At 44.0% G+C, this 26,531-nt stretch overlaps 1 protein-coding gene across 3 annotated transcripts in view; it reads right to left on the bottom strand.

The window, feature by feature from the left end:
- Window positions 1-8,942: 8,942 nt before the first annotated feature.
- Window positions 8,943-26,531, bottom strand: part of NBPF12 (NBPF member 12) — a 35,571-nt gene continuing 17,982 nt past the window's right edge. For all 3 annotated transcript variants that reach the window (XM_030935492.1, XM_030935491.1, XM_030935490.1), the window contains 13 exons: window positions 25,840-26,049; window positions 23,987-24,089; window positions 22,937-23,151; window positions 21,476-21,548; window positions 20,806-21,011; window positions 19,455-19,506; window positions 15,493-15,656; window positions 14,399-14,450; window positions 13,589-13,761; window positions 12,837-12,888; window positions 12,051-12,223; window positions 11,282-11,333; window positions 8,943-10,703 (listed from right to left, as the gene is read on the bottom strand). In XM_030935492.1, the coding sequence (XP_030791352.1) occupies window positions 10,460-10,703; window positions 11,282-11,333; window positions 12,051-12,223; window positions 12,837-12,888; window positions 13,589-13,761; window positions 14,399-14,450; window positions 15,493-15,656; window positions 19,455-19,506; window positions 20,806-21,011; window positions 21,476-21,548; window positions 22,937-23,151; window positions 23,987-24,089; window positions 25,840-26,049 (1,769 nt within the window). In that variant the 3' untranslated portion in view covers window positions 8,943-10,459. The remainder of the gene's footprint in view (window positions 10,704-11,281; window positions 11,334-12,050; window positions 12,224-12,836; window positions 12,889-13,588; window positions 13,762-14,398; window positions 14,451-15,492; window positions 15,657-19,454; window positions 19,507-20,805; window positions 21,012-21,475; window positions 21,549-22,936; window positions 23,152-23,986; window positions 24,090-25,839; window positions 26,050-26,531) is intronic.

Raw genomic sequence — 26,531 nt, forward strand, 5'->3', positions numbered from 1 at the left:
TCCCTGAGGACGGCAGTTTTTAATCTCCTGATCTTGGGGCCAGTGTGAATGCGTGCATTTCGTTTTGTTTTCATGGGATCCCCTCCAACCAGCTGCCAGTAGATTCCTGTCCTTGGGGTCTCTGTGGACGGCAACTAGATCCTGCTCTTGTCACAAATCCTCTCTCCAGGGAATTGCCTCCCTTAACCTCCTAAATCAGCCAATATTTAGATTTGAGCCTGGGATCCCAGCATCTGTGGAGAACAGAGGTTCCTGATCCCTGGCCAGCTCTCCCACAGTGAAGGGCAGAGGAGCAGAGCAGCTGGGAGGGGCAAGTCCAGGGCCCTGGGCAACCCCCTTCTTCCTGCCCAGACTCTGCTCCAAGGAGAAGTTGCCTGAGGACCAGATCAGATGAGAACTCTTTTGTTCTCTTCTCAGCAGAAAAATTTAGGCAAGCGCTCTGGAGGACCTTCCTAGCTCATAAAAATGGTGTGGCCAAATCTCTCCAGTTTTGGAAATGTCCAAGGTTACCAAGTGTTTTGAGGGCTCACTTTGGAGCCTCTGAAAAGGAGGGGTGAGGGCCCATGGAAGGTACCTGAGGGATGCAGGGGAGAGAGGGGAAAGAGCAGACAGAAGGGAGGAGAGAAGGAGGGAGGGGGAGAAAGGGTGTGTGTGGGCCAGGAACCAGGATTCACCCTGACAGTTCAGTGACTGCTCCCTGCCCCCAAGGTTCCCACTGTGGCATCTTCTAGCAGGTGGTTTCCATCTCTTATTGATGTCCTAAGAACTCGGCTCTATGGAACGGTCCCACCCTATTTGTCTGGCATGAGTCCTGGCAAAGTTTCTTTTCATTGTTTGGGGGATGAGATGGGGGTATATAGGTTTGCAAATGACTAGGAGCTAAATTAGGACCTTATGGAGCCGCTCAGAGTTAACTGTCAAGTAGCCTCCTTCCCCACTTCCCTTGCAAGACGATTGCCTGCAAGACAGGGCCTGGAGAAGGCCAGGGCACCCAAGGCCACAGAAATGCCCAGGGATGAGTCCCAGCTGCAGATGCCTTGGCTGAGCTGACTGTGCACTTCCAGGGCACACAGGGCAGGGACTCTGGGAGTCTGGCCAGGAGACTGAGCAAGGGGACCAGGGAGGTTATGCAGAAGGCTTCTGCACAGCAAGGCAGACATTCTTCTTGGACTCCCCCAACCAAACTCAAGTCTTCCACCTCCTCTTCCTAAAGACCCTTTACTGCAGCTATTCTTTTACTAGAACTACAAGTTTATAGTACATAGATTCATGCCCTCATCTGGCCAACCATCTTCAGCTGCCAATGCCCAAGGTAACCTCCCTCCCTAGCAAGACCTGAACTCAGGACCTTACCTTAAGGAGAAGATGTCCTGTTCTTTCTTTCCCACCAGAACTGCCCTGGCCCAGACCCCATTTCTGTCTGGTGAACAGGACAATCCCCTCACCAGTCTCCCCGGTTGGGGAGGGCAGATTCTCTTCAGCTCCCTGCCCCTGAGAGACCCCAAGAGTCTTGTGTGGCTCCAGCCCACAGAGGAATATCCATGGCCCATATCTCTCAAAACTCTCCCCTCCCACTCTGAATCCACCCTCTACTGCATGCTCCCCTCACAGAACAGACACCTTTTCTTTTCGTGTCCTCGTTTTGCCTACCCGTACCCCAGATTGACTTTTCTGTCTTAGAACTACCTGTCCCTCTTTAGACAGTATCTTCCTGGTACTACACATGAAGATGTCCTGCTCTCCCCTCCTCAAAGGAGTGAGTGCCTGACCTCAGCTGGGCCCATCAGATCCAGTACTTACCTGGAATAGGAAAAAGACGAGGAGGGTGACCAAAGATTACAAAAATCTCTGAAGCTTATCCACTTGAGAGAGAGTACCTGAAGATACTGGCCTTTCATTCCTGCTATGTATATCCAATGTGACTGAACTCTGAATAAAATGTACAAGTTATAACAATGTAGTAATTGACCCAGCAAACTAGGACACAAACATGTTAGAGGGTAAGGTAATGAGAGGCATGTTTGGGTGGGGGGTGATGATGAGCAAGAATGTGAAGGAGAGATAGTGCCTAAACTTGAAAATCAAAAATGTTATAATATCTGTTTAGACATAAGGAGATAAATAACCAAATAATTGCTTCATGTGATGAAACTCTGGGAGTACACAAGGAGACTGCTGTTTTATTAAACAAATTTTCAAGTATATATAACTTTGCTAAAGTATCCAAATAAAAAAATTCCTTTCCCATATATGTATGTGTGTATATATGTATTTATATACATATATATATTTGCATTCATTGTATTTTGAATATAAATTTTTATACAGTCATGTTAATCCTTCTTTTCCTTTAAGGATTTGAGTTTGATGTCACGCATACAATGTGATCCCACTGTATGACTACAGAAACGTTGGCAAAAGTAAGTTCAGAGCAAATGGTAGGCAAGTACTTCCCAGTTTTGGCCAGAAGATGGAGAAAAAAAAGAATTCTCATAAAATGTTAAAAGTATGACTTGTTATATCTTCTCTTCCCAGTAATTTAGACAGAAATTAGCAAAATCAGAAATGTATAAATACTCTGGTCTCACGATTCCATCTCCAGGTGTCTATAGAGAAATAGACAAGCGATGCACGACAGATGCATGTGTCAGTCTGGTCCCTGCAGTTGTATTTGTAATAATCCACACTGGAGCAATTTCATGGCCATCAGTTAGAGAATGTTTGAAGAACGATCCATTCATATCAAGAAGGACATTTCAAAGACCAAAGCCTGATGGAAATGCTGGAGGCCCTGACGCTGATAGGAGCTCATGCGTGTTGACCAATTAGTATATGACAGGCATTGGCTCCACGCTTTTCCTGCACTGCTCATTTAAACTTTGTAAAACCTAAGTGTTCCGATTTAGCCCATTGAATAGATAGAAATGGAGGCACAGAAGATTAATGTGTTTAACTTTAAACCCTGGCAGATTAGGTTTTTCATCCAGAGCCTGTGGCTTCACCATAGGTGTGATTCAGGTTCTGTCGTTCTCCACGTTAGGAATTTCCAGTATTCCAAGTATGACAAGCTGAGAAAACAGACAAACTCAAAACCCTAAAAACCAGGATAAGAGAGGGTAGATGTTTGTTGGATGTGGATTAAAAATGGATTTTTTTTGCCCCACGCAACAAAGAGGCACCTTGGAAAATAGACAAGAGACAGGAGGAAGAGAAGCTTTAAGATATATTTAGTCCAAGGAAGAGACTCTTCAGATGGAAGCTCACGTCAGCTAGAAACATTAATGTGACTGGATGGGCTCAAACCACTGACTTTTCCATCAACATCCAATAACACTAACCTAGTGTTCCAGAGACACTGATTGTTAAACAGTGAAAGCTGTTGCTCAATTGTGTCATCCATAATTGTCAAATATTGCCATTTAGTAGCACAAGGAAGTATTCTCTGTTGCCAAGCTAGAGTACTCGTAACTGTTCTGTTTTGTTGAACATTCTTCCCCACCACAAACCCTCTTTAGAAGACCAGGGGCTCCTAAAACATTGAGGCCGAGAGTCCTGTCCTTGTGCATGTTTGGGCATTGACCCAGGGCCAAGTCTGTGGGAGACTCCTCCACACACATGCCAGGTCCCAAGGTGACAACTGCAGTCTCTGGATCTGAGGTCATCCACTTTCCCATTCCTAGCTCACCTCACCCATCGTGAAGACTGGTTAGTATTGCCAGAGACCCGAGTGGGCAGGTGCCCGCATCAAAGACAGAACCTGCCACATGCCCACCTTGCTGATCCCTCCATCCTTCTAGACAAAGGCTTCGTGAGCCAGGGACCTTGGGTTTGCTCACAAGGCAGCCCCTCACCTAGTAGGCATAAGTTCATTATGTATATGTATATGTATATGTAGTCCTCAGGTTGTATTCCTTAAATATATATAATATATATAATTCCTTAAATATATAATTTTAGTACAAAATTTTTAAAAGATTCCTTTAATAAACATATACAATAACATCAAGAACTATCAACTACATAGCAAAGATGTGAAAGTCAGCCAGGCTCACAATAGCATCAAGAAATATAAACTACGGCCCGGCAGGGTGGCTCAAGCCTGTAATCCCAGCACTTTGGGAGGCCGAGACGGGCGGATCACGAGGTCAGGAGATCGAGACCATCCTGGCTAACCCCGTCTCTACTAAAAAATACAAAAAGTTAGCCGGGCGAGGTGGCGGGCGCCTGTAGTCCCAGCTACTCGGGAGGCTGAGGCAGGAGAATGGTGTGAACCCGGGAGGCGGAGCTTGCAGAGAGCTGAGATCCAGCCATAGCACTCCAGCCTGGGCGGCAGAGCGTGACTCCGTCTCAAAAAAAAAAAAAAAGAAAAGAAATATAAACTACATAGAAAAGATGTGAAAGCCAGCCAGGTTTGGCTTCAAATCCCAGCACTTTGGAAGGCTGTGGCAAGAGGGTCGCTTGAGCTCAGAGGCTTGAAACTAGCCTAGGCAACATAGTGAGACCTCATCTCTACTGAAAATCAGAAAAATTATCCGGGTGTGGTGGTGTGAGCCTGTAGTCCCAGGTACTCAGTGGATGAGGCCCTAGGATGTCATAGATCTGAGAATTCCATGCTGCAGTGAGCTGTGTTCGTGCCACTGTACTCCAGCCTGAGTGAAAGAGTGAGATTGTGTCTAGAAGCAAAGGAAGAAAAAAAAAGATGTGAAAGCCTATATATTGAAGACTACCAAGTATTGCTGAGAGCAGTTAAAGACCTTTGGAATAGAGAATGTTCTTCCTTGCATTTCAAGATTGCTTTTGTTTTGGGGGGACACTTGCTATTTTGTAGGAATATGAAGTTCTTCTTAGCCATTCCTGTAAAAAAGGCCACTTTTTGATAGGATTGTATTGAATCTGCGGATTGCTTTGAGTTGTATTTTTATCTTCACCATGTTACAACTTCAAACCCATGGACACAAGATGTCTTTCTATTGATTTAGGTCTTCCTTAATCTCCTCGAGCAATGTTCTGTAGTTGTCTGTGTACAAGTACTGCACCTTCTCGAACAAATTTATTCCCAGGCATATTCTTCTTCCAGGTGCTATTATAAATGAAATCATTGTGTCAATTTTCTTCTCAGATTGTTCATTGCTAACACAACTGATTGTTTGCTGAAAATTTGCTGAATTCACTTATTAACTCTAGTTGTGTGTGTGTGTGTGTGTGTGTGTGGTCTCTGTGTGCATGTATGTGTGTTTGCATTTGCATGTATTATTTGGGATTTTCTACATATAGGATCACACCATCTGCAAATTGAGATCATTTTGTTTTTTGTTCAAAAATATTTTTTCTCATGTTTATTTTTGAAAGATAATTTGGCCAGGTGTAGAATTGTAGGTGACAGTTTTTCTTTTTTTAAGTACTTTATTGCCAACTTCTTGTTTGTAAAGTTTCCTATGAGAAATCTTATGCCATCCTTATATTTAGTGCTCTGTATGTAACATGTTCTTTCCCCTTTTATTCCTTTTAGGATTTCCTCCTTATCACTGGTTTTGATGGATTTGATTAAGGTGTTCCTTGGTGAAGTTTTCTTCATGTTTCTTGTTCTTAGAATAATCGTATTTCTGTAATATTTGAAGTTTATGGTTTCCATGGAGCTTCTAAATCTTTCATCCAGTATGTTTTAAGTATCTTTGTCTCTCTTCTCCACTACACGCCCTTCAGGGATTCCATTTAGCCCTATACTAGGGTGTTTAAAGTTTTTATGCTGATGGTCCTTTTAGTTTCCAAGTCATTTGTTACTGTGTGTTTCATTTATGTGAGTTTCAACTTCTATTCCCTCTAGGTCAATAATCTTCTCTTCTGCAATGTTTAATCCAGTGCCTTCTTCCATTTCAGACTGTAAATCATAGTTTTTATCTACAGAATTTGATATTTAAAAAATCTTCAACCTCTCCGTTTAATTAAAATACAATTATACTAACTGTTCTAATGTCCTTTTCCTCTATTTCCTACATGTGTGACAATTTCAACTAGATTATTAGATTCTTCATTATGTGTCATGTTTTCCTGTTTCTTTGGCTGCTTGATATTCTTTTATTTTATTTATTTATTTTTGGGGATGGAGTTTCACTCTCAGGCTGGAGTGCAATGGTGTGATCTCAGCTCACTGCAACCTCCGCCATCCAGGTACACAAGTGATTCTCTTGTCTCAGCCTCCCAATTGCTCAGATTACAGGCATGAGCCACCATGCCTGGCTAATTTTTCTGTATTTAGTAGAGACGGGGTTTCACCACGCTAATCAGGCTAGTCGTGACCTCCTGACCTCAGGTGATCCACTTGGCTGCTTGATATTCTAAGATTTGATGCTGGAGCTTTGGTGTCAATGCTCAAAAGTGCCCAAAGACACCACTCGACCTCAGTGTCTATACACACCCAAGCTTTTGCAACAGGAGAGGAGAGAGAGCAGAGATGAGTGTGCTACAACATGCTGGTAGAGGGTACCCCAATTGTGCTTGGGGCTTTCCTATGCCTCATGGAAAGATGTGCCTTCCTTAATTTTTCCCATAAGAACCCTCCTACTTCATCCCCTGTCTCTCTGTCCAAACACCAGGACAGACCTCTCACCAGCCTCAACCACCCAATGGATTGACAAACGTCCAAATATGATTCAGTGGAGAAGGCATTCTCTTGTCAACAAATTGTGTAGAAACAACTGGACATGCATATCCCCAAAGGAAAAAAATTCACCTGAACCTCAATACTTACTCAAAAACTAACTCAAAATGGATTATGGAACTAAACTATAAAACTAGAAAAAGTATAGCAGAAAATGTAAGACAAAATCTTCACAATACAGAGTTAGGCAAAGTGATCTTTGTTATCAATAAACACAAACCATTAAAACATTGATAAATTCAACTTCATAAAAATTAAAAGTTTTTGCTCAACACAAGGCAGTAATAAGAGAACAGATATAAGCTGCAGACTGGAAGAAAAACAGTGGAAATCACAAATATGACAAAGGGCATGTGTGATAGTTACTTGTACGTGTCACTGTGACCAAGCACCAGGGTGCCAGGACATTTGGCCAAACATGATTCTGATTGTGTTCCAGAGAGTGTTTCGAATACGAGTAACATTGGGATGGGCAGATTAAGTGAAGCAGATTGGCCTCCTTAATGGGGGTGGGACTCATACAATCAATCAAAGGCCAGGAGAGAATTAAGAGGCCTAATGGGAAACAAATGCTTTCCTGGGTGTCCAGCTTTCCTTCCATCTTGGGAATTTCAGCCTCCATAATCTCAGAAGCAAATTCATATATATATATATACACACACATATACTTTTCATAGGTATGTGACTAACATTGTATTTTTAAAAGTTCAGCCATGAGATGATTGGTGAAGCTAGCCAATGAATAAGGGTGTGTTCTATTATATGATTCAGTCTTCTTTTGTACACAATTGAAGTTCTGCATTTGAAGTAGGAGGATAGGAGAGAGCAAGGCCACCTAGGATGATAACAGCTGAATTTCTCAACATACACTTCAACGCCCTAGGGGTTAACTTAGAGAATCAAAAATCCCACCCACAATCCTGCCCCTAAACACCAGGGCTAGGGAACACTGTGGCCCTCAGGTGAGTGTATTTAGCCGGGTCTGGGAGCCACATAAAGGCAGAGAGCAGGAAACACTATACAAACAGAGGCCAGGACAGCAGGGAGGGGCTGTTCATGACAGAACACAGGTAAAACTATCCTTGGAAAGTGAGTGTGGAGAAACACAGACCATGCCTGAGACCTGGTGGATTAGAGCACTGGCTACTGGGGAATTGAAAGGAAGGGGCTTCACTGTGCAGAGGACCAGAGGTACCAATCTTGGAGATGCAGAATTGCTGGGAGATGGGGAGGCATGGACAGAGGAAGCATCCTCTGGAGACTCGTGGTGAAGAGAACACATGAACGAAGTAACTGGCAGAAATTAGAGGTCCTGGTAGAACAAAATAGAATCCCACAATGAGAACATACACCATGTATGTCCCCCAGGGAAGACAATATCTCCTAAAAACTCAAGAAAAATCATTTTGGGCGAGCACCTTATATCCAGTCATGCGATCCATGTATCAAGACCGTGAGAAAAGATTATTAAACATGCTAAGCTCAGTAAGACCTGATTCCCTCAGGAGGACTCTGTTAAGGATGAGTACCACTCAGCAAGTGATGACTGTGACATTCACTTTTGAATAGCTCATGAGCATTAATATATTTGTGGATCTAACCAAAAACCAAGGTGGGGCCAAGATGACAATCACAGAATGTCACTGGTGTATGTTTAGGTTGAAATACTATCATGAGAAGTGGCAGGCCGGGCGCGGTGGCTCACGCCTGTAATCCCAGCACTTTGGGTGGCCGAGGCAGGTGGATCACAAGGTCAGGAGATCGAGACCATCCTGGCTAACACGGTGAAACCCCGTCTCTACTAAAAAATACAAAAAAAAAAAGAGAGAGAGAGAAGTGGCAGGTAAGGAAGGTAGAAAAAAGATAACGCATATGTAATTGACTGTCTTATGGAAATCTCTGACGTTGAAAGTCATAATTTAAAACATATAAACCAAATATTAGAAGTGTGTCTAGTTCAAAGGGGGGGAAACTATCAAAAACATTTTTAGTGCAATATTAAACCTGAGCTATGCAACCCTTCCTAAACGCCAAAGGCACACACAGACACACACACAGACACACACACACACACATACACACTCTCACAAAGAATAAAATAATTAGAATCAAGAAATGTAGTAAATATATTCTGCTACATATGATAAACATAGCCTACAATGTGGAAGAGATTAGAAAATAAACAGGGAAATGAAAATCTTTTTATTAATTTGTATCAGTACCCACCAAAACCAATCAGCATAATAAAAGATTCTAACACTGAATGTAAAAAACAATCCAACAGTCCAGAGTGATAGGCAAAAGTTTTTAATTGTATAGACTAAAATAACTTTGGACAAAAATTAAAACTCAGGCAGAGAATTTTTTTTTTTCAACAGCAGACACTAGCAAAAACAAAGGCAGAGTAAAAATTGAGACAGAAAATTTCCAGTATAGAGATATGAATATAATAATAGACACAGGCAGGGATGATTAATAAATGATAAAATGTTTACAGGATGATCATTGGAATACATGACGTTTATACCTTTACAAACCACTTTCCCAAATACTTCATTATAAGTAAGGTGTCTCTAAAAGCGACAGATCTCCTAGACCCCTCCTTAACCAAGTAACCGGTCCTGATATCATGATAATGGTGATGGACAAACCAGACCTTCTGTGCCCGCAGATAGACAGGCTGAGGTTGGAAACTCACAGTATTGACTCTGCAGTGTTCCTGGCAAAACGTTTAGGCTGAATTGAATCATGAAGACATTTTCAGACAACTTCAGAATGTAGATCATTGAGCCAGAGAGCAGACTTGTCCTCTACAAACAAGTCCATGTCACCACAATCAATGACAACAAAAAGATGAGGAAATATTTGGGGTTCAAAATAAAGAAATGTAGCTACAGTACCTTTTTACTTGGTTTGAACCCAAAATATCTCTTCTCCTTTTTGTTGTGTGATTCGTGGTGACATGGACTGTGTGAAGGAGACAGGCCAGTTGTCCTGCTCAGTGTTCTACATTCTGCAGTTGTCTGGTGATTACCTCCTATGAAACTCAGGCTAAGCGTTTTCTGCAAGAACATGGCATTGTTCATATTCTGCACCAGCAGAGTCCCGGGTGACATGCTGCCTCCTGCCAGCGGCTCCTGGCTCCTGTTCTTTACAGGATGGAATTGAGAGGAGCAGGGCTAAGGGCTCTCCACGCTGTTTGTCCATCTAGCTGTGGTCTTCCTACGTATTGATAGCAATTGGAGGCTGAAGGACTGTGGCTTCTCTAACCAAAGGAGCCTAGTGGGTTAACCATTGTCAAGAGCAGTCAGTGGTTCTGAAATACAATCCTCAGACAAGGATCCCTCCTGTGTTACACATGGATCAGCTAAAACAAACCAACACTGAAGATACAAAGAATGGGGGGAGGTTCACTGAAACCTGGGTAACACCTTTGCATGAGTTAAACACAAAGATGACACGGACCTTGAGCAGGCATAGAAGCTCAGAGACATGCCCGTAAAATGAAATCCCTGAGGAACTTTGTAGCTACCCAGAGATACCTGGTTCGAATTAGAATATCTCACAGATCACTCCCGGCATGTGCTGCATAGTTATGTGAACGTGTCACACCTAACTTGGGTCCAGTGTCTTCAGACTGAGCACAGGTTGCTACTGCATGGTCTGAGAATGGAATAGAGTTCTGCCCACTTTCCTATCCTATGTCTGGGATTCCAAACGGAACTACAGTTTCATTCAAACCTACATGTGCCTGTAAGTCCTGCCTGCGGCAATGACATCTCTCAGCTTAGTAAGGGCTGCTTAGTGTGGGAATATGACTCCCATCTGGAAGCCCAGGTGGAACCTTATCACCGTCGAAGTAAAAAACCCATTGTCCACGTCAAGGGCCAAGCTGACGTGCTGTTCCTCAAGTGAATAAAAGGCACTTGTGTAGTGCTGGAATGAGTCAGGTAGTTGAAAGTAACTTGAAGGAGTCGAATAACATCCATTCAGTGAGTCCTGCAAGACTTCAGCCTCTTCTGCTTCCATCAGCACCCCATTGAGCCTGGAAAAGGGGACAAAACTAAAGAAGCAGCCAGGGGAAATCAGACACCACAGAGCCCCAACTAGATTTCAGGGGTAACATAGGGAAGTGGTTAAAAAAGGAAAAGGATAGATCCTTTTAATGAGGTAAACCATTGTTGCCTTTATTTTGGGATAGAACAGGGCCAGGTAGAAAACAATCAGAGAGAGAGAGAGAGAAAGCGAGCTGAGTGAATTGGCCAGGTGACACATTGATAAGGGAGTAAAAGGACACTCTGAGTTAGTGCCCTTATGACACACAGCAAACAGTGATTATGAAGAGTGAGCTCAATAGTTTTCCATACAATGTGATTAAAATTCGATGTAGTCGCCATGAGAGTACAGCTTTTGAGGTATGGTCAACCTATGGTACGTTAGTAAATGATAAGGGGAGGAAGAAATGGAAACCTAAACCTCTACTGCAAGGAAAACCAACAGCAATGTCAGTAGGAGTAATTCAACTTTCCTTGAAAACATGAAACCAAACACACTGCTTTCCCCTGGATCTGTCGTCTCCAGGTATTAAGAAAGAATTAAGCGTCCACAATTGCTGAAAGTTACCTGGGGCATGGTGGGTTTTGATCTTCTTCCCCTTCTTGGTACTTTTCAATTTCTGCAATACATTCAGACATGAACACACACATGAAGCTGATTCCCCTACACACATAACAATCCACTGTCTAATCCTCACACAGGGACCTCAGGCTCCTCAGCATAACAATAGGACACTATGAGAGATATATTTCAGGAGGCCTAAAGGCTGGTCATGATTGAGATTCCTTGGTTTTTGTCCCAGAAACTAAGGGTAAAATGTCCCTCTTCTGCTAGATGGTTATCCCAATATCATTTGTCCCAAGTTTCTGCAAATGGTTATGCCATATTTTTCCAATCAATTTAAAGCAAATGCCCTCAAGTGATTTCTAGGAGAAAGACTGCAATACTCAGCCCTGTCTCATCAAATACTCAGATTGTTCATGGCTGTGAGGATTTTAGACACTGAAATTAGGGTGAGAAAGGAAATCTGGAAACCCTAGAGTCAAAATCATAGTTCTCTGAATTTGTCACATCCCACCAGGTCCAATGTCTTCAGAGTAGAATCAGAGCTCCACAGGCATGGCCTAAGACTAGGGAGAGAGCCATGCTCACTGACCCATCCCATGTCTGGGCTTCCAGGTGGAACTAGAGTTTCATTGAACCTACATGTGCCTATAGGTCCTCACTGCAGCAATGACATCTCTCAGCTCAGTAACGGCCACTTGGAACAGGAATATGATCTCTATACCGAAGACTCAGTGGATCCTTATCAGCTTCAGAGTGGATCCTTACTCACCATCCACGCCAAGAGAAAAGCCAACGTGTTGTTCCTCCAATGAGTCAAAGCAACTTCCATGGGGATGGCATGACTCGGGAAGCTCAAGACAACTGTAAGGAGTCGAATAACATCTATCCAGTGAGTCCTGCAAGACTTCAGGCTCTACTACCTCCAGCAGCTCTCTGCTGAGTCTTGAAAAGTAGAAAAAGTAAAGAATAAGTCAGGAGAAATCAGACACAACAGATCCCCAACTAGATTTCACGAGTAGCATAAGGAACTGGTCAAGAAAGAAAAATGATAGATCCATGAATGAGGTAACAAATTATTGCCTTCACTTTGGGACAGAATAGGGCCAAATGGAAAAGGATGAAAGAGAAAGACAGACAGAGAGACAGAGGCAGAGAGAGAGAGAGAGAGTGCTTGGTGAATTGTCCAGGTCACACACTGATGAGGGAGTAACAGGACACTCTGAGTTAGTGCCCTCGGGACACACAGCATACAGTGATCATGAAAAGGCTGTGATCAGTAATTTTCCATAAAATGTGCTCAAGTTTCCATGCAGTCACCATGAGAATACAGCTTTTGAAGTATGGTCCACCTACAGGAGGTTAGTAAACGATAAGGGGAGGAAGAAATGGGAACCTAAATATCTACGGCAATGAAAACCAACAGCAATGTTAGTAGGAATAATTCAGGCTTGGTTGAAAAGATGTAATCAATAATGTCAGCCCGCTCTGTTTTCCCTGAACTAGGAGTCTCCAGGTGTCGACACAGAATTAGCTGTTCACAATTGCTCAGAGTTACCTGGGGCATGGTGGGCCTTGGTCTTCTTCCTCTTCATGGTCCTTTGTAATTCCTGCAATAAAATCAGACAGGGACAGGCAAAATAAGCCAGTTCACCTACACCCATAACAGTCCACTGTCTAATCACCACACAGGGACCACAGGCTCCTCAGCATGAGAACAGGATCATGTGAGAGATACACTGCAGGAGGCCTCAAAGCTGGTCATGATAGAGATTCTTTGATTTACATCTCAGAACCAAGGGTGAAATGTCCCTATTCTGGTAGACAGTTATCCCAAAATCATTTATCCCACGTTTGTGCAGTTATGTCTTACTGTTCCATCAATTCAAAGAAAATGCCCCAGATGATTTCTAGGAGGAAAACTGCTGTATTCAGCCCTGTCTCATCAAATTCCCAACGCGTTCATGGTTGCAAGACACTGAAATTAGAATAAAGGAGGAAATCTACAAACCCTTGAGTCCGAATTATAGTTCTGTGAACTTTTTACATCTGCCTGGGTTCAATGGGCTGAGAGTGGGTTCAGGTTGCCACAGACATGACTGGAGACTAGGAATAGAGCCATGCTCACTGACCCATTTCATATCTGGGCTTCTAACTGAAACTATAGTTGCATTACAACCTATATGCGTCCATAGGTCCTGCCGGCAGCAGTGACATCTCTCGGGTCAGGAAGGGCCACTTGGAACAGGAATATCACCCCTATCTGGAAGACCAGGTGGAGCCTTATCACCTTCATAGTAAGGTACTCACTGTCCATGTCAAGAGCCAAGCCAAAGTGCTGTTCTTCCAACGAGGAAAAGGCATTTCTGTAGGGCTGGCATAAGTCAGGCAGTTCAAGATACCCGCAAGGAGTTGAATAAAATCTATCCAGTGAGTCCTGCAAGGCTTCGGGCTCTTTCTCACCCAGCAGTTCCCTGTTGAGCCTGGAAAAGTAGGAAAAGTAAAGAATAAGCCAGGGGGAATCAGAAACCACACAGCCCCAGCTAGATTTCACAGGTAACATAAGGAAGTATTTGAAAAGAAAAAGGACAGCTCTATTAATGGGGTAACAGATTATTGCCTTTATGTTGGCACAATCAGGGCCAGGTAGAAAAGGATGAAAGAAAGAAACACACACACACACACACACACACACACACACACAGAGAGAGAGAGAGAGAGAGAGAGAGCAAGAACTCAGTGAATCAGCCAGGTGACACACTGATGAGGCAGTCAAAGAACACTCTGTATTTGTGCCCTCAGGACCAACAGCGAACAGTGATCATGAAAACAGTGGGCTCAATAATTTTGCATAAAATGTGCTCAAGTTTCCCTGCGGTCACCATGAGAATACAGCTTTTGAGGTATGGTCAACCTTCAGTAGGTTAGTAAATGATAAGCGTAGGAAGAAATGGAAACCTAAATATTTACTGTAATGAAAACCAAAAGCGATATTAGTAGGCATAATTCAGACTTGTCTGATAAGGCAAAATCACTATTTTCAGCATGTACTGTTTTCCCTGCACTTGGCGTCTCTAGGTGTCAACAGCAAATTAACTGTCCACAATTTCTCAGACTCACCTGGGACCTGTGGCCTCTTGGTCCTCCTTTTTCACTTCATCACACCAATGTCCTGCAAATAAATTCAGATGGGGCCTCTTACATGAAGCAGTTCTTCCTTGCGCACAGAAACATTCCTCTGTCCAATCCTAACACAGGGACATCAGTCTTCTCAGTGTGGGAACAGAAGACTTTGAGAGAAACATAACCGGAGGCCTGAGGTCAAGTCTTGAGAGAACTGACTTGGTTCCTTTCATGAGCCTTGGGCAAAATTCCCCTGTTTGGGAATGTTATCTTCCCAATGTGATCGGTCCTAGGTTTGTGTACACAAATGAGCAATGACTTTCCCAATAGATTTTAGGCAAATAGTTCTAACACCTCGTAGGAGAGATACTGCAATATTCAGGTTTCTCACATCAAATACCCAGGATTTGATAGTTTACGAGATTGTGGACACTGAGATTTCATGCAGGGGTGTAATATACCAGCTCTTGAGTTACAATGAGACTTGGTTCTACGCAGAAGCATCAGCTATTATGGCTTTTGTGGGTGACAAGTCAGTCATTTATCTAGAAAACATACCAGCAAGACGATGGACAGATGAGCTAAAACAAGCCAACCGAGAAGTCACAGAAAATGGGGATAAATTCAGTGAAACTACGGTCACATCTCCAATTCAGAGGTAGACAAGGGTGACACTGGCCTTGGGCAGGTGAAGAACTGCACAGACAGGCTTTGGGAACAAAACTCATAAGGAACTTTGTGGCTGGCAAGACACATTTAATTCAGATGAACTGATCTGATAGACAACACCTGGGCATATGCTGCATGGCTTGGTGTGAGTTTGCCACACCTGCCTTGAGTTCAATGTCCTGACAGTCAGTCCAGGGTGGCACTGGCATGGCCTGAGACTAGGAAGATATTAAAGCTCACTGAACCACGCCATGCCTGTGCTTCAGACTCGACTCCAGAGTGATTGAAATCTACATTGATATATAGGTTAAACCCACAGTGATGGCAACTCTCAGCCCAACCAGGGGCGGAAAGCCCCAACATTACGGGGTCTACTTGGGACATGAACTGGAGCTTTATCACCTTAACAATGGAGTACTCACTGCCCATGTCAAGAGCCAAGTCGACTTGTTGTTCCTCTAATGAGTGAAAGGTGCTCCTGTAAGACTGGTATGAGGCAGACATGTCAGGAGGAATTGAGAGAGTCAAATAACCTTCATCCCAGGATTCCTGGGGAGCTTCCTCCTCTTCAGACTCCTGCAGATTCCTGATGAGACAGGCAGGACAGGGATGACAGAAGATTTAACCAACAGAGATTAGACAACAAAACCTCCCAGATGATCTGATGGGAGGCAGAATGGAGTGGTCACAGAAACCAAAGCCATTTTTCCTTCGACAGAAATAAAAGTATCCTAAATGCAGGGCAGAGGGTGACTGCCCTGGGGAATGACCAAAAATGGGCAGCACGTGCTCAGTACACTTGCCACAGATGAGCCAATGCAGAGCACCCAGACTCTCCCTGTAAACTACCATCATGACTTGCAGCACAGACACTAACACAGGATTTCAAGTACTTTGCATAAATTGCATTGAATTTTCCATGCAGCATTCAAGTGAACAGAGCTCTTGCGGCAGTGCAGACACAGATCTTGTGTGCTAAGGGCCCCATTTTCCCAATATTTTGATATAATATGTTTATTTTTGCAGTTTCTTTTCTTGCACAAATACTGGAAAACACACTAACAAAAAATAAGCAGAAAGCATATGTACATTCTCTCCCTGGATTTAAACGCATGGGAGACAACAGGCGACACCAAGAAATCCCGGTTTGAGGGTCTGGAGTGGACCTCCAGCAAACTCCACCAGACCTGCAGCTGAGGGACCTCACTGTTAACAAGAAAACTAACAAACAGAAAGGAATAGCATCCACTTCAACAAAAAGGACATCCACTCCAAAACCCCATATGTAGGTCACCAGCATCAAAGACCAAAGGTAGATAAAACCACAAAGAGATGGAGAAACCGGAGCACAAAACCTGAAAATTTTAAAAACCACAGCGCTCCTTCTCCTCCAAAGGATCAGAGATCCTCACCAGCAACAGAACAAAAAAGGACAGAGAATGACTTTGACGAGTTGACTGAAGTAGGCTTCAGAAAGTTGGTAATAACAAACTTCTCAGAGTTAAAGAAGGATGTGCGGAAACATCGCAAGGAAGCTAAAAACCTTGAAAAAAGATTAGACGAGTGGCTAACTAGAATAAACAGTGTAGAGAAGACCTTAAATGACCTCATGGAGCTAAAAACCATGGCATGAGAACTACATGACACGTGCACAAGCTTCAGTAGCTAATTCGATCAAGTGGAAGAAAGGGTATCAGTGATTGAAGATCAAATTAATGAAATGAAGTGAGCAGAAAAGTTTAGAGAAAAAAGAGTAAAAAGAAACAAACAAAGCTGCCAAGAAATATGGGACTATGTGAAAAGAACAAATCTACGTTTGATCGGTGTACCTGAAAGTGATGGGGAGAATGGAACCAAGCTGGAAAACACTCTTCAGGATATTATCCAAGAGAACTTCCCCAACCTAGCAAGGCAGGCCAACATTCAAATTCAGGAAATACAGAAAACACCATAAAGATACTCCTCGAGAAGAACAACCCCAAGACACATAATTGTCAGATTTACCAAGGTGGAAATGAAGGAAAAAATAGTAAGGGCAGCCAGAGAGAAAGGTCGGGTGACCCACAAAGGGAAGCCCATCAGATTAACAGCACGTCTGTCTGCAAAAACTCTACAAGCCAGAAGAGAGTGGGGGCCAATACTTAACATTCTTAAAGAAAAGAATTTTCAACCCAGAATCTCATATCCAGCCAACCTAAGCTTCATAAGTGAAAGAGAAATCAAATCCTTTACAGACAATCAAATGCTGAGAGATTTTGTCACCACCAGGCCTGCCTTACAAGAGCTCCTGAAGGAAGCACTAAACATGGAAAGGAATAACCAGTACCAGCCACTGCAAAAACATGTCAAATTGTAAAGACCACTGATGCTAGGAAGAAACTGCATCAACTAACAGGTAAAATAACCAGCTAACATCTTAATGACAGGATCAAATTCACACATGACAGTATTAACCTTCAATGTAAATGGGCTAAATGCCCCAATTAAAAGACACAGACTAGAAAATTGGATAAAGAGTCAAGACCCATCAGTCTGCTGTATTCAGGAGACCCATCTCACATGCAGAGACACACATAGGCTCAAAATAAAGGGATGGAGGAACACCTACCAAGCAAATGGAAAGCAAAAAAAGCAGAGGTTGCAATCCTAGTCTCTGACAAAACAGACTTTAAACCATCAAAGATCAAAACAGACAAAGAAGGCCACTATATAATGGTAAAGGGATCGATTCAACAAGAAGAGCTAACTATCCTAAAGATATATGCACCCAATACAGGAGCACCTAGATTCACAGAGCAAGTCCTGAGAGACCTAAAAAGACACTTAGACTCCCAGACAACAATAATGGGAGACTTTAACACCCCACCGTCAATATTAGACAGATCAATGAGACAGAACGTTAACAAGGCTATCCAGAACGCAAACTCAGCTCTGCACCAAGCGGACCTAATAGACATCTACAGAACTCTCCACCCCAAATCAACAGAATATACATTCTTCTCAGCATCGCATCACACTTATTCCAAAATTGACCACATAGTTGGAAGTCAAGCACTCCTCAGCAAATGTAAAAGAACAGAAATTACAACAAACTGTCTCTCAGAACACAGTGCAATCAAATTAGAGCTCAGGATTAAGAAACCCACTCAAAACTGAACAACTGCATGGAAACTGAACAACCTGCTCCTGAATGACTACTGGGTAAATAATGAAATGAAGGCAGAAATAAAGATGTTCTTTGAAACCACTGAGAACAACGACACAACACACCAGAATCTCTGGGACACCTTTAAAGCAGTATGGAGAGGGAAATTTCAAGCACTAAATGCCCACAAGAGAAAGGAAAGATCTAAAATCAACACCCTAAAATCACAATTAAAACAACTAGAGAAGCAAGAGCAAACAAATTCAAAAGCTAGCAGAAGGCAAGAAATAACTAAGATCAGGCCGGGCGTGGTGGCTCAAGCCTGTAATCCCAGCACTTTGGGAGGCCGAGACGGGCGGATCACGAGGTCAGGAGATCGAGACCATCCTGGCTAACACGGTGAAACCCCGTCTCTACTAAAAATACAAAAAACTAGCCGGGCAAGGTGGTGGCGCCTGTAGTCCCAGCTACTTGGGAGGCTGAGGCAGGAGAATGGCGTGAACCCGGGAGGCGGAGCTTGCAGTGAGCTGAGATCTGGCCACTGCACTCCAGCCTGGGTGACAGAGCGAGACTCTGTCTCAAAAAAAAAAAAAGAAATAACTAAGATCAGAGCAGAACTGAAGGAGAGAGAGACACAAAAAAACCTTCAAAAAAATCAATGACCCAGGCGCAGTGGCTCAAGCCTGTAATCCCAGCACTTTGGAAGGTCGAGACAGGCGGATCATGAGGTCAGGAGATTGAGACCATCCTGGCTAACACAGTGAAACCCAGTCTCTACTAAAAAATACAAAAAACTAGCTGGGAGAGGTGGCGGGTGCCTGTAGTCCCAGCTACTCGGGAGGCTGAGGCAGGAGAATGGTATAAACCCGGAAGGTTGAGCTTGCAGTGAGCTGAGATCAGGCCACTGCACTCCAGCCTGGGCGACAGAGTGAGACTCTGTCTCAAAACAACAAAAAAAAAAATCAATGAATCCAGGAGCCGGTTTTTTGAAAAGATGAACAAGATATCCCCGTTTGGCTAGTTCACCTGGCTCAACTGATTGCAATTATCTATCTTGAGAGGACTATGAAATTAAAACCAATACAAGTGCCACAAATAATGCACAACATTGTTAATAAGGACAATTTGTAGCTGAGTGAATGAAAGAAGTCGTTCTATTCATCATTTCCTCGTTTTCCCTAAATCTACAATCTCCAGGTGTCACTACTGAATTAACAGCTCACAATTCCACAGCATTACCTGGGAGACACTGGCCCTTTTTCTTCCTCTTCTTCATGATCACTTTCATTTTCTGTAAATAAATTCAGAGAAGCAGGTCACATTAAACAAATCACAATTCACACATGACCAAATCACTGTCCAGTCATAGCACAAGGACCTAAATATTCTCAGGGCAAGAACATGGATTCTGACATGAATATTCTAGGGTGGTCTAGATTAAGTCTGGTGAGAAGTAGATGACCCTGCTTTCCAGACCCACAGGCCAAAACTTCCCTCTGTGGGTAGACCATAATGCCATATTCCCTGCCTGAGTCTATGCAAAGAAAATAAAATTTTCCCTCAAAATCTCCAAAAATCAGTCGAACAATTTTCTAGGAGTGTTGCTGCAATACTGACTTATATCACCAGGTACCATGGACATTAAATGTTCAGAGGCATCTGTACATGAAACTCGACTGATAGATGCATTCTAACAACTCTTGCTTTAAAATAAATCTGTGATTCGGGAGGCCAAAGCAGGTGAATCATTGGAGGTCATGAGTTCAAGATGAACCTGGCCAATATGGGGAACCTCCATCTCTACTAAAAATACAAAAATTAGCCAGATGTGGTTGTGTGCACCTGTGGTACCAGCTACGCAAGATGCTGAGGCAGGAGAATCACTTAAATCTGGGAGGCGGAGTTTGCAGCAAGCCAAGATGGTGCCACTGCACTCAAGCCTGGGTGAGCAAGACTCCATCACCAAAAAAAAAACCACCACCACCACCAAGAACAACAATCTGTGACACTACAAAGAAACATTCGATCAGCTATTGCATTGATGGGATGGAGAACCAGGGTCCAGCCTTGCTTTATGGAACTGTATCAGCAAACTAAACAAGAAAAGTTTCTGTCCAAATTTCAATGTGACTGTGCAGCTAACCAAGCTGACTTAAAAGAGATCAAGATTAAAGCTGAGAGTAGTGAAGCCTGGGGAACAACATATCCAAATACAAAGGCAAGGCTGCCAGTCTCCTTCAAAAGGCATAGAAATTCCATTGACATTGTTCGGGGACACATGACTTAATCAGAGGTCACAAGAGATACTGAATCGAAGCTAGGAAGCCTCACAGTTACTTCCCATGCACCTCCTGCACTCAGGTGACTATGAGATTGTCACACTTGCCTGGCATCCAGTAACTTCACACTGGGGACCGGGAGACAAAGGCATGACATGAGCTGAGAAGGATAGAAAACCTCCCTGATATCTGTGTTTAGAATCCCATCGTAGATTTTTATTTAAACCAATTTGTATGTATAGAGTCTCTCTTCAGGGTTATACTTCCTCAGCAAAGAAAGAGGTATGAGACACAAGGAAAATAGAGGCTACCTGGGATAATGGATACAGTATCCTCCCATTCATCATGAGAGGATGAGTCAATGAGACATGAGTTGACTTGGTCTTCCTCAAATGTGATTCTGGTGTTGCTGCAAGGCTGGTTGGACTCACAAGGACCATGGCTATTTGAACAAGCGATGGCACATTCCTGCACTGAGTCCTCAGGTTCTTCCTTCTCTTCAGCCTTCTGCACCTCCCTGATGAGCCAGGTGGGATAGATATGTCAGAGGATTAAACACAGAGGGATTGGACCCCAGGGAGCCCTAGCCGGTTTTGACAGGAGGCATTAAGACAGTGGTCACAGAAAGCAAACAGGAGGTTCCCTTTAAGAGGGAACAGGCAATCCTCTTCTCTCTGCAACAGAGCATGGCTGCCATGGGAGACAGAGAGGAAGAGAGCAACCGGTGTTCATTGCACTGGACAGATAGGAGCTGAGGAGGATGAAGACTCAGCTATCCCTGCACAGTACAGACATGACACTCGCCACACACAGAGAAACACAACAGCTGCCACACCCTGTTTCTAAGCTGGGTTGAATTTCACATACTGTGGCCAAGGGAATGCAAGCTTTTGGTCCATCCTACATGCCAGAGAGGGTGTGTCTCTTAGATGTTTTTCATATGTTACCACCCATTACTTGCTCCTGATTATTCAGTGTTACCTGGGGGCACATGATTCCTGTACTTTCTCAGCCTCCTCAATGTTAACATCTTCATCCTCATCTTCATCATTTTCTGTAAATACAGAAGTGTTCGTTCAGATATTTCCCACTTCACACTCTGCAAGCACAGTCAGCTCAATGTGCACAGAGACATGGACATCTAGGCACGGGTCACCATTCAGCTGAAAGCTCTCATGGTTTATCTTTAAGAAAAAGCCCTGCCATGGTTTCCTGATCCATCAGGCAATGCATTTCTGATCTGGAGGGCCACCAGCAAGATGTGGCCAAATATTGAAAAGACGCTTTGCTCCCCCATATCACTGGGGACTTGTGTAGCCTCTCTCTGGACTTTGGCAGCTGTCTTCCTCATCCCACCACAAATCTGATTCCCAGGCACAGGCTTGGTGTCCTGTCACAGTTCACATTTCGAACCTAATTCTTTCTCTTAGGAGAGGACAAACTGGCCCCACAGTCCTCTATGCATCAGGAGACTTCACAGGCCCTCTATGTGGCTTCTCCTGTGTTATTCAGGGGCATTCTCTCCATGGGGAGTGCTCCAGTCTGAAGCACCTCCTACAACCAAATGCCCCCACGTCAAGTGTCTTCTCCAACACCACATGCCGAGGAGCTTTATCTCATTTTCTTTTTTTTTTTTTTTTTTTTTTTTTTTTTTTTTTTGAGACGGAGTCTCGCTCTGTCGCCCGGGCTGGAGTGCAGTGGCCGGATCTCAGCTCACTGCAAGCTCCGCCTCCCGGGTTTACGCCATTCTCCTGCCTCAGCCTCCCGAGTAGCTGGGACTACAGGCGCCCGCCACCTCACCCGGCTAGTTTTTTGTATTTTTTAGTAGAGACGGGGTTTCACCATGTTAGCCAGGATGGTCTCGATCTTCTGACCTCGTGATCCGCCCGTCTCGGCCTCCCAAAGCGCTGGGATTACAGGCTTGAGCCACCGCGCCCGGCCTATCTCATTTTCAAAAGCAGTCGGAAGTGTTCCCACATTTGGATGCTTCAGAACCTCGCAAGAGACACTGCCTGCCTTTGCAGATGGAGAGAGAGAATCTCACGAGGGAAAAATCACTCACTCACCAACAGTTACTAAGAACATTGCCAAAGAGACAGCCTGGAAACCTTCATTCTTAGTCCAGAGCTCTTTTCACTCTAACAAGCACCCTCCTGTCACAGCCGTCTTCCTCTCCTTTACAACTATGGAGATGTTGCCTCAGGCTCCAAATACCATCTTCCATCAAGGAAGGAGAGACATTCGCAATACTGTGACCTCCAACCCCATGGGTTGCAGGGTTTCCCATCTCTGATCTCACCCAGGAATTCCTGGTCATGTCATGGCCACATATGTTTAGTGGGAAAAAACACCACCAATACAACTGTCATTGTGAAAGTACGGAGGTCTGAAGTCTCTCATAAGCCTGGGGTTCTGGGTCATCAGGTCCTATGGAAACCTTACCTGGGGTGAGCTTTCGGACGAGGTGCTGTGCCAGCCTACAACTCTTGGCCAGCTGTTCTCGGAGGTCCCGCCCCTGGGAGTTGGCTGGCTCATCCGGAGTGAGGAGGGCCTGGAGATGCTGACTCAATGCGCGGGAGGCATCTCTCCCTTCCTGCAACTTCTCCCTTAACTGCCTCAGCTCTCGTTCCTGAGAGTGAACCAGGACTTTATATTGCCTAAGGTGAGATAGTAGAGAAAATTTAACAGTGGAATGGGGTGAGTGCTCAGATCGAATATTGCGACAGAGATATCTGAGACAATGTCCTCAAGGAGACCTCCAAGGAGAAGGTCAGCACATGTTTAAAGAAATTTCTGTGGCCAAGAGAAAGAATAAAAAATGGTTTACAGGCTTCCTCTATATCAGAGAGGGCTCCTGTAAGATCCTCGACGACGTTCCATTCATCTTTCCCTTCTATAAACAAAAGTAGGTGTCTTCCTTATTCAGTTTCAAAAAGACATTCATCCTTTCAGTTCCTCACTCTGGCCATGGACATTTCCATGTGAAAATACACAAAGTGCATCTCGCAGTCACTAGATGCAAAGCCATGAACAGAAATGAGGCCAGGTGCAGACGGGGCCAGTTGAAAAGATGAAAGAAGAAAAGAATGACAGGCTCCAGAAGGCAACACTGATTGACCGAAAGGATGAGAAGCCGCAGTCGGTCAGGAGGTGATTCTGACTAAGGATAAGTGCGGTGGTGATGGCGCACCATTTTGAGTACACTGAATGCTGCTGGGTGGTTCCCACTCCTTTAGTTAATTTTGTGTTATGCAAATTTCACCTCAACAATTACTTCTTTCAAAAAGAGAAATCAAGGCTCTGAGAAACAACTGCAACCCATAACTTATTATTATCCCTGTTCTCCGTTTCATAAATCTTTGTGTGTTGTGAGCCTGCCATGGCAATTCCCGCCCTTCCCCAGACCCAGCTTAGCTCTTACTTCGTCCCGCCGAGTGGCTGTAGTTCAGAGATTTACACACCTGCCCACCTGCCTGCATAGGGCCCCCTCACCTGAGCTCCTCAGCTTGCCCGAGCTGCTCTGCAAGCTTCTCCTCCTTGAACTGAAGCTCATCCCGCAGCATAGATTTTAGGAGGTCTTTGCACTCTTCATAGTCTGAGAAAAGACAGACACGCCGGCCTCAGTGAAAAGCTGGACACACAGCGGTGGTCACTGCCTACAGGGCAGGAGCCAGGTCCATCCCAAGGACATAACTGTCCCCAGTACCAGGCTCTAGGCAGGGATTTCCACCTCTTTACTCTTCAGTCTCCCGACTTTCTGGCATCTAATCCTCCAAAATTTACAGACAAAGAAAGAGAAACTCAAGGGCACATCAAGGAAGTTGACAAGATGATTCAACCACAATGAAGTGGAGTCAGAATTCACAGTCCCTGAGGTCTGACTCTGAATGCGGGGCCACTTTCCCAAGCCTTGCAGCCTCTCCTCCAAAACACTGCACTGGGGCATGAAGTAGAGATTTCTTGGACAGTCGGGAAGGCCCCTAGGACTATGGGACTGATGGTTTCCCTTTGACTGGGAATTTCAAGGACAAATATGTCAAAGATCTGAAAAATCTTTGATTTTTAAACCATATCTGCAGATATGATTTTTAAAATCATAACGGAAACATAAAGTATGAGACATAAGACCACAAAACTATGAAGGAAATATGCCCAAATACTAACAAAGTTTGTGTTAATTTAGAAACAGTAGAATGAAGAACTAATAGAGAGTGTTTACTCTGTGCCAATAAATATTTCAGGAGACTCACAAGAAATAGCTCATGTAACTCATTGCAGCAATTTACAGAGGTAGGTATTACTGTAGTACCCTATGAACAGATGAAGAAACTGAGGGACAGACAAGACAAGCTACTTGGATGCAGCCCAGGAGACAGGCCCAGGGTTCCTGCTCTGTACACTGCACTGCTACTTCCACACATTCTCGGCTGCGATCTTTCTTCCTCTTTAGGAACAAAAGCCTGTACCCCAGGAAGCAGGACTTCCCTCTCACCAGGGTACTCTTTGCTTTTTCTTTTCTTTTCTTTTTTCTTTTCTTTTGACGAGTCTTGCCCTGTCACGCAGGCTGGAATGCAACGGCGTAATGTTGGCTCACTGCAACGTCTGCCTCCTGGGTTCAAAGGATTCTCCAGCCTGACTCCTGAGTACCTGGGATTACAGGTGCCCACCACCACGCCCAGCTAATTTTTGTAATTTTAGTAGAGACGGGGTTTCTCCACATTACCCCGGCTGGTATCAAACTCCTGACATCGTGATCCGCCCACCTCAGCCTCTCAAAGTGCTGGGATTACAGGACTGAGCCACCTTGCACGGTCCCTACTCCCTGCTCTTGATGCTGTCAGTTATAGATACCGCAGGTTCTATTAGGAGCAGACTCCTCTTGACGGCCCTCACAGCGGGTACTGTGTACTATCACCAAATTTCCCTCAGGGTCCCTAGAACAGAGCTTTGCCTATCGGGCCTCAACAGAAGCTTGAACTGAATAAAAGTTCACTAGTCCCAGACATTTAGAACAACAGAATAGATGTTATTTGTCTGCCGGATCTTATATTGTACAGAGAGGATTCTTGAAAACATGATTTAGCCTCTTGGAGAAAACAGCTGGTTCTGTGCCTGCGTCCGAAATCAGTAACTGCGATTTTACCTCTGACTGCACACATGGAAAGTTGAGAAATACTTTGGTACCTTTGTCTTCCAACTTTAACAAAATGTGAAAATACCCATTTCTTTTTTCCTACAAGTAAGGGAAGGATTAAAATAGATTTGATGGAGAGAGAATTCAGTTTCTCAGAGAGAAGACAGGACATCATTCATCACTTTTGTGATGGTGAGCCGACAGAACTTACTATAACTGTTCTGCTGGTTGGCCAGGAAGTAGGCCACTTGAGTTACAAGAAATTTCTCTCTAGTGTTTCTAAACCGTTGTTTCTTCTCTGCCAGCTGTGGGCGCAGTTTCTCGTTGATTTCTAGAGTGTTCATCTCTGACTTCTCACTGGACCAAGGGCCCGCAGATACCACCATGCTGACGTTTGTAGTAGAAGAGGTGGAGCCAGGGACTGGGGAGAAAAAACCCAAACACATGATGAGTTAATAACTGGTGAAATCCAATAGGTTGAATCAGGACTGAGGGATGTCACTGACAGCCTTGTCCACTGATTTGAAGATGCTGTTTCCCTGGTTTCACTCTTCTCATCTCCACTCTTGATCTCCTTTAAGTCAACTTGTCTGAGCTACGCAGTCACCTTGAAACCAGGACACAAACGCTTCCACCCTTTTCTTGCTTACAAGTTTCTGTAAAGCAAGGCTGGGCTCTGAGCTTTTTACCCCATGAGTGGCCAATGTTTCTGTGTAGCTCAAGAGACTGTTTTGTGTTTCATTAATTTGTTTGTTTGATTGTTTAGTTGGTTTTGGTTTTTTATGTTTTGTTGAGAGGGAGTCTCACTCTGTCGCACAGGCTGGAGTGCAGTGCCATGATCTCAGCTCACTGCAACCTCTGCCTCCTGGGTTCAAGGGATTCTCATGCATCAGATTCCCAAAT

The sequence above is a fragment of the Rhinopithecus roxellana genome, chromosome 8, assembly GCF_007565055.1.
Source record: "Rhinopithecus roxellana isolate Shanxi Qingling chromosome 8, ASM756505v1, whole genome shotgun sequence".
Classification (NCBI taxonomy): domain Eukaryota; kingdom Metazoa; phylum Chordata; class Mammalia; order Primates; family Cercopithecidae; genus Rhinopithecus; species Rhinopithecus roxellana.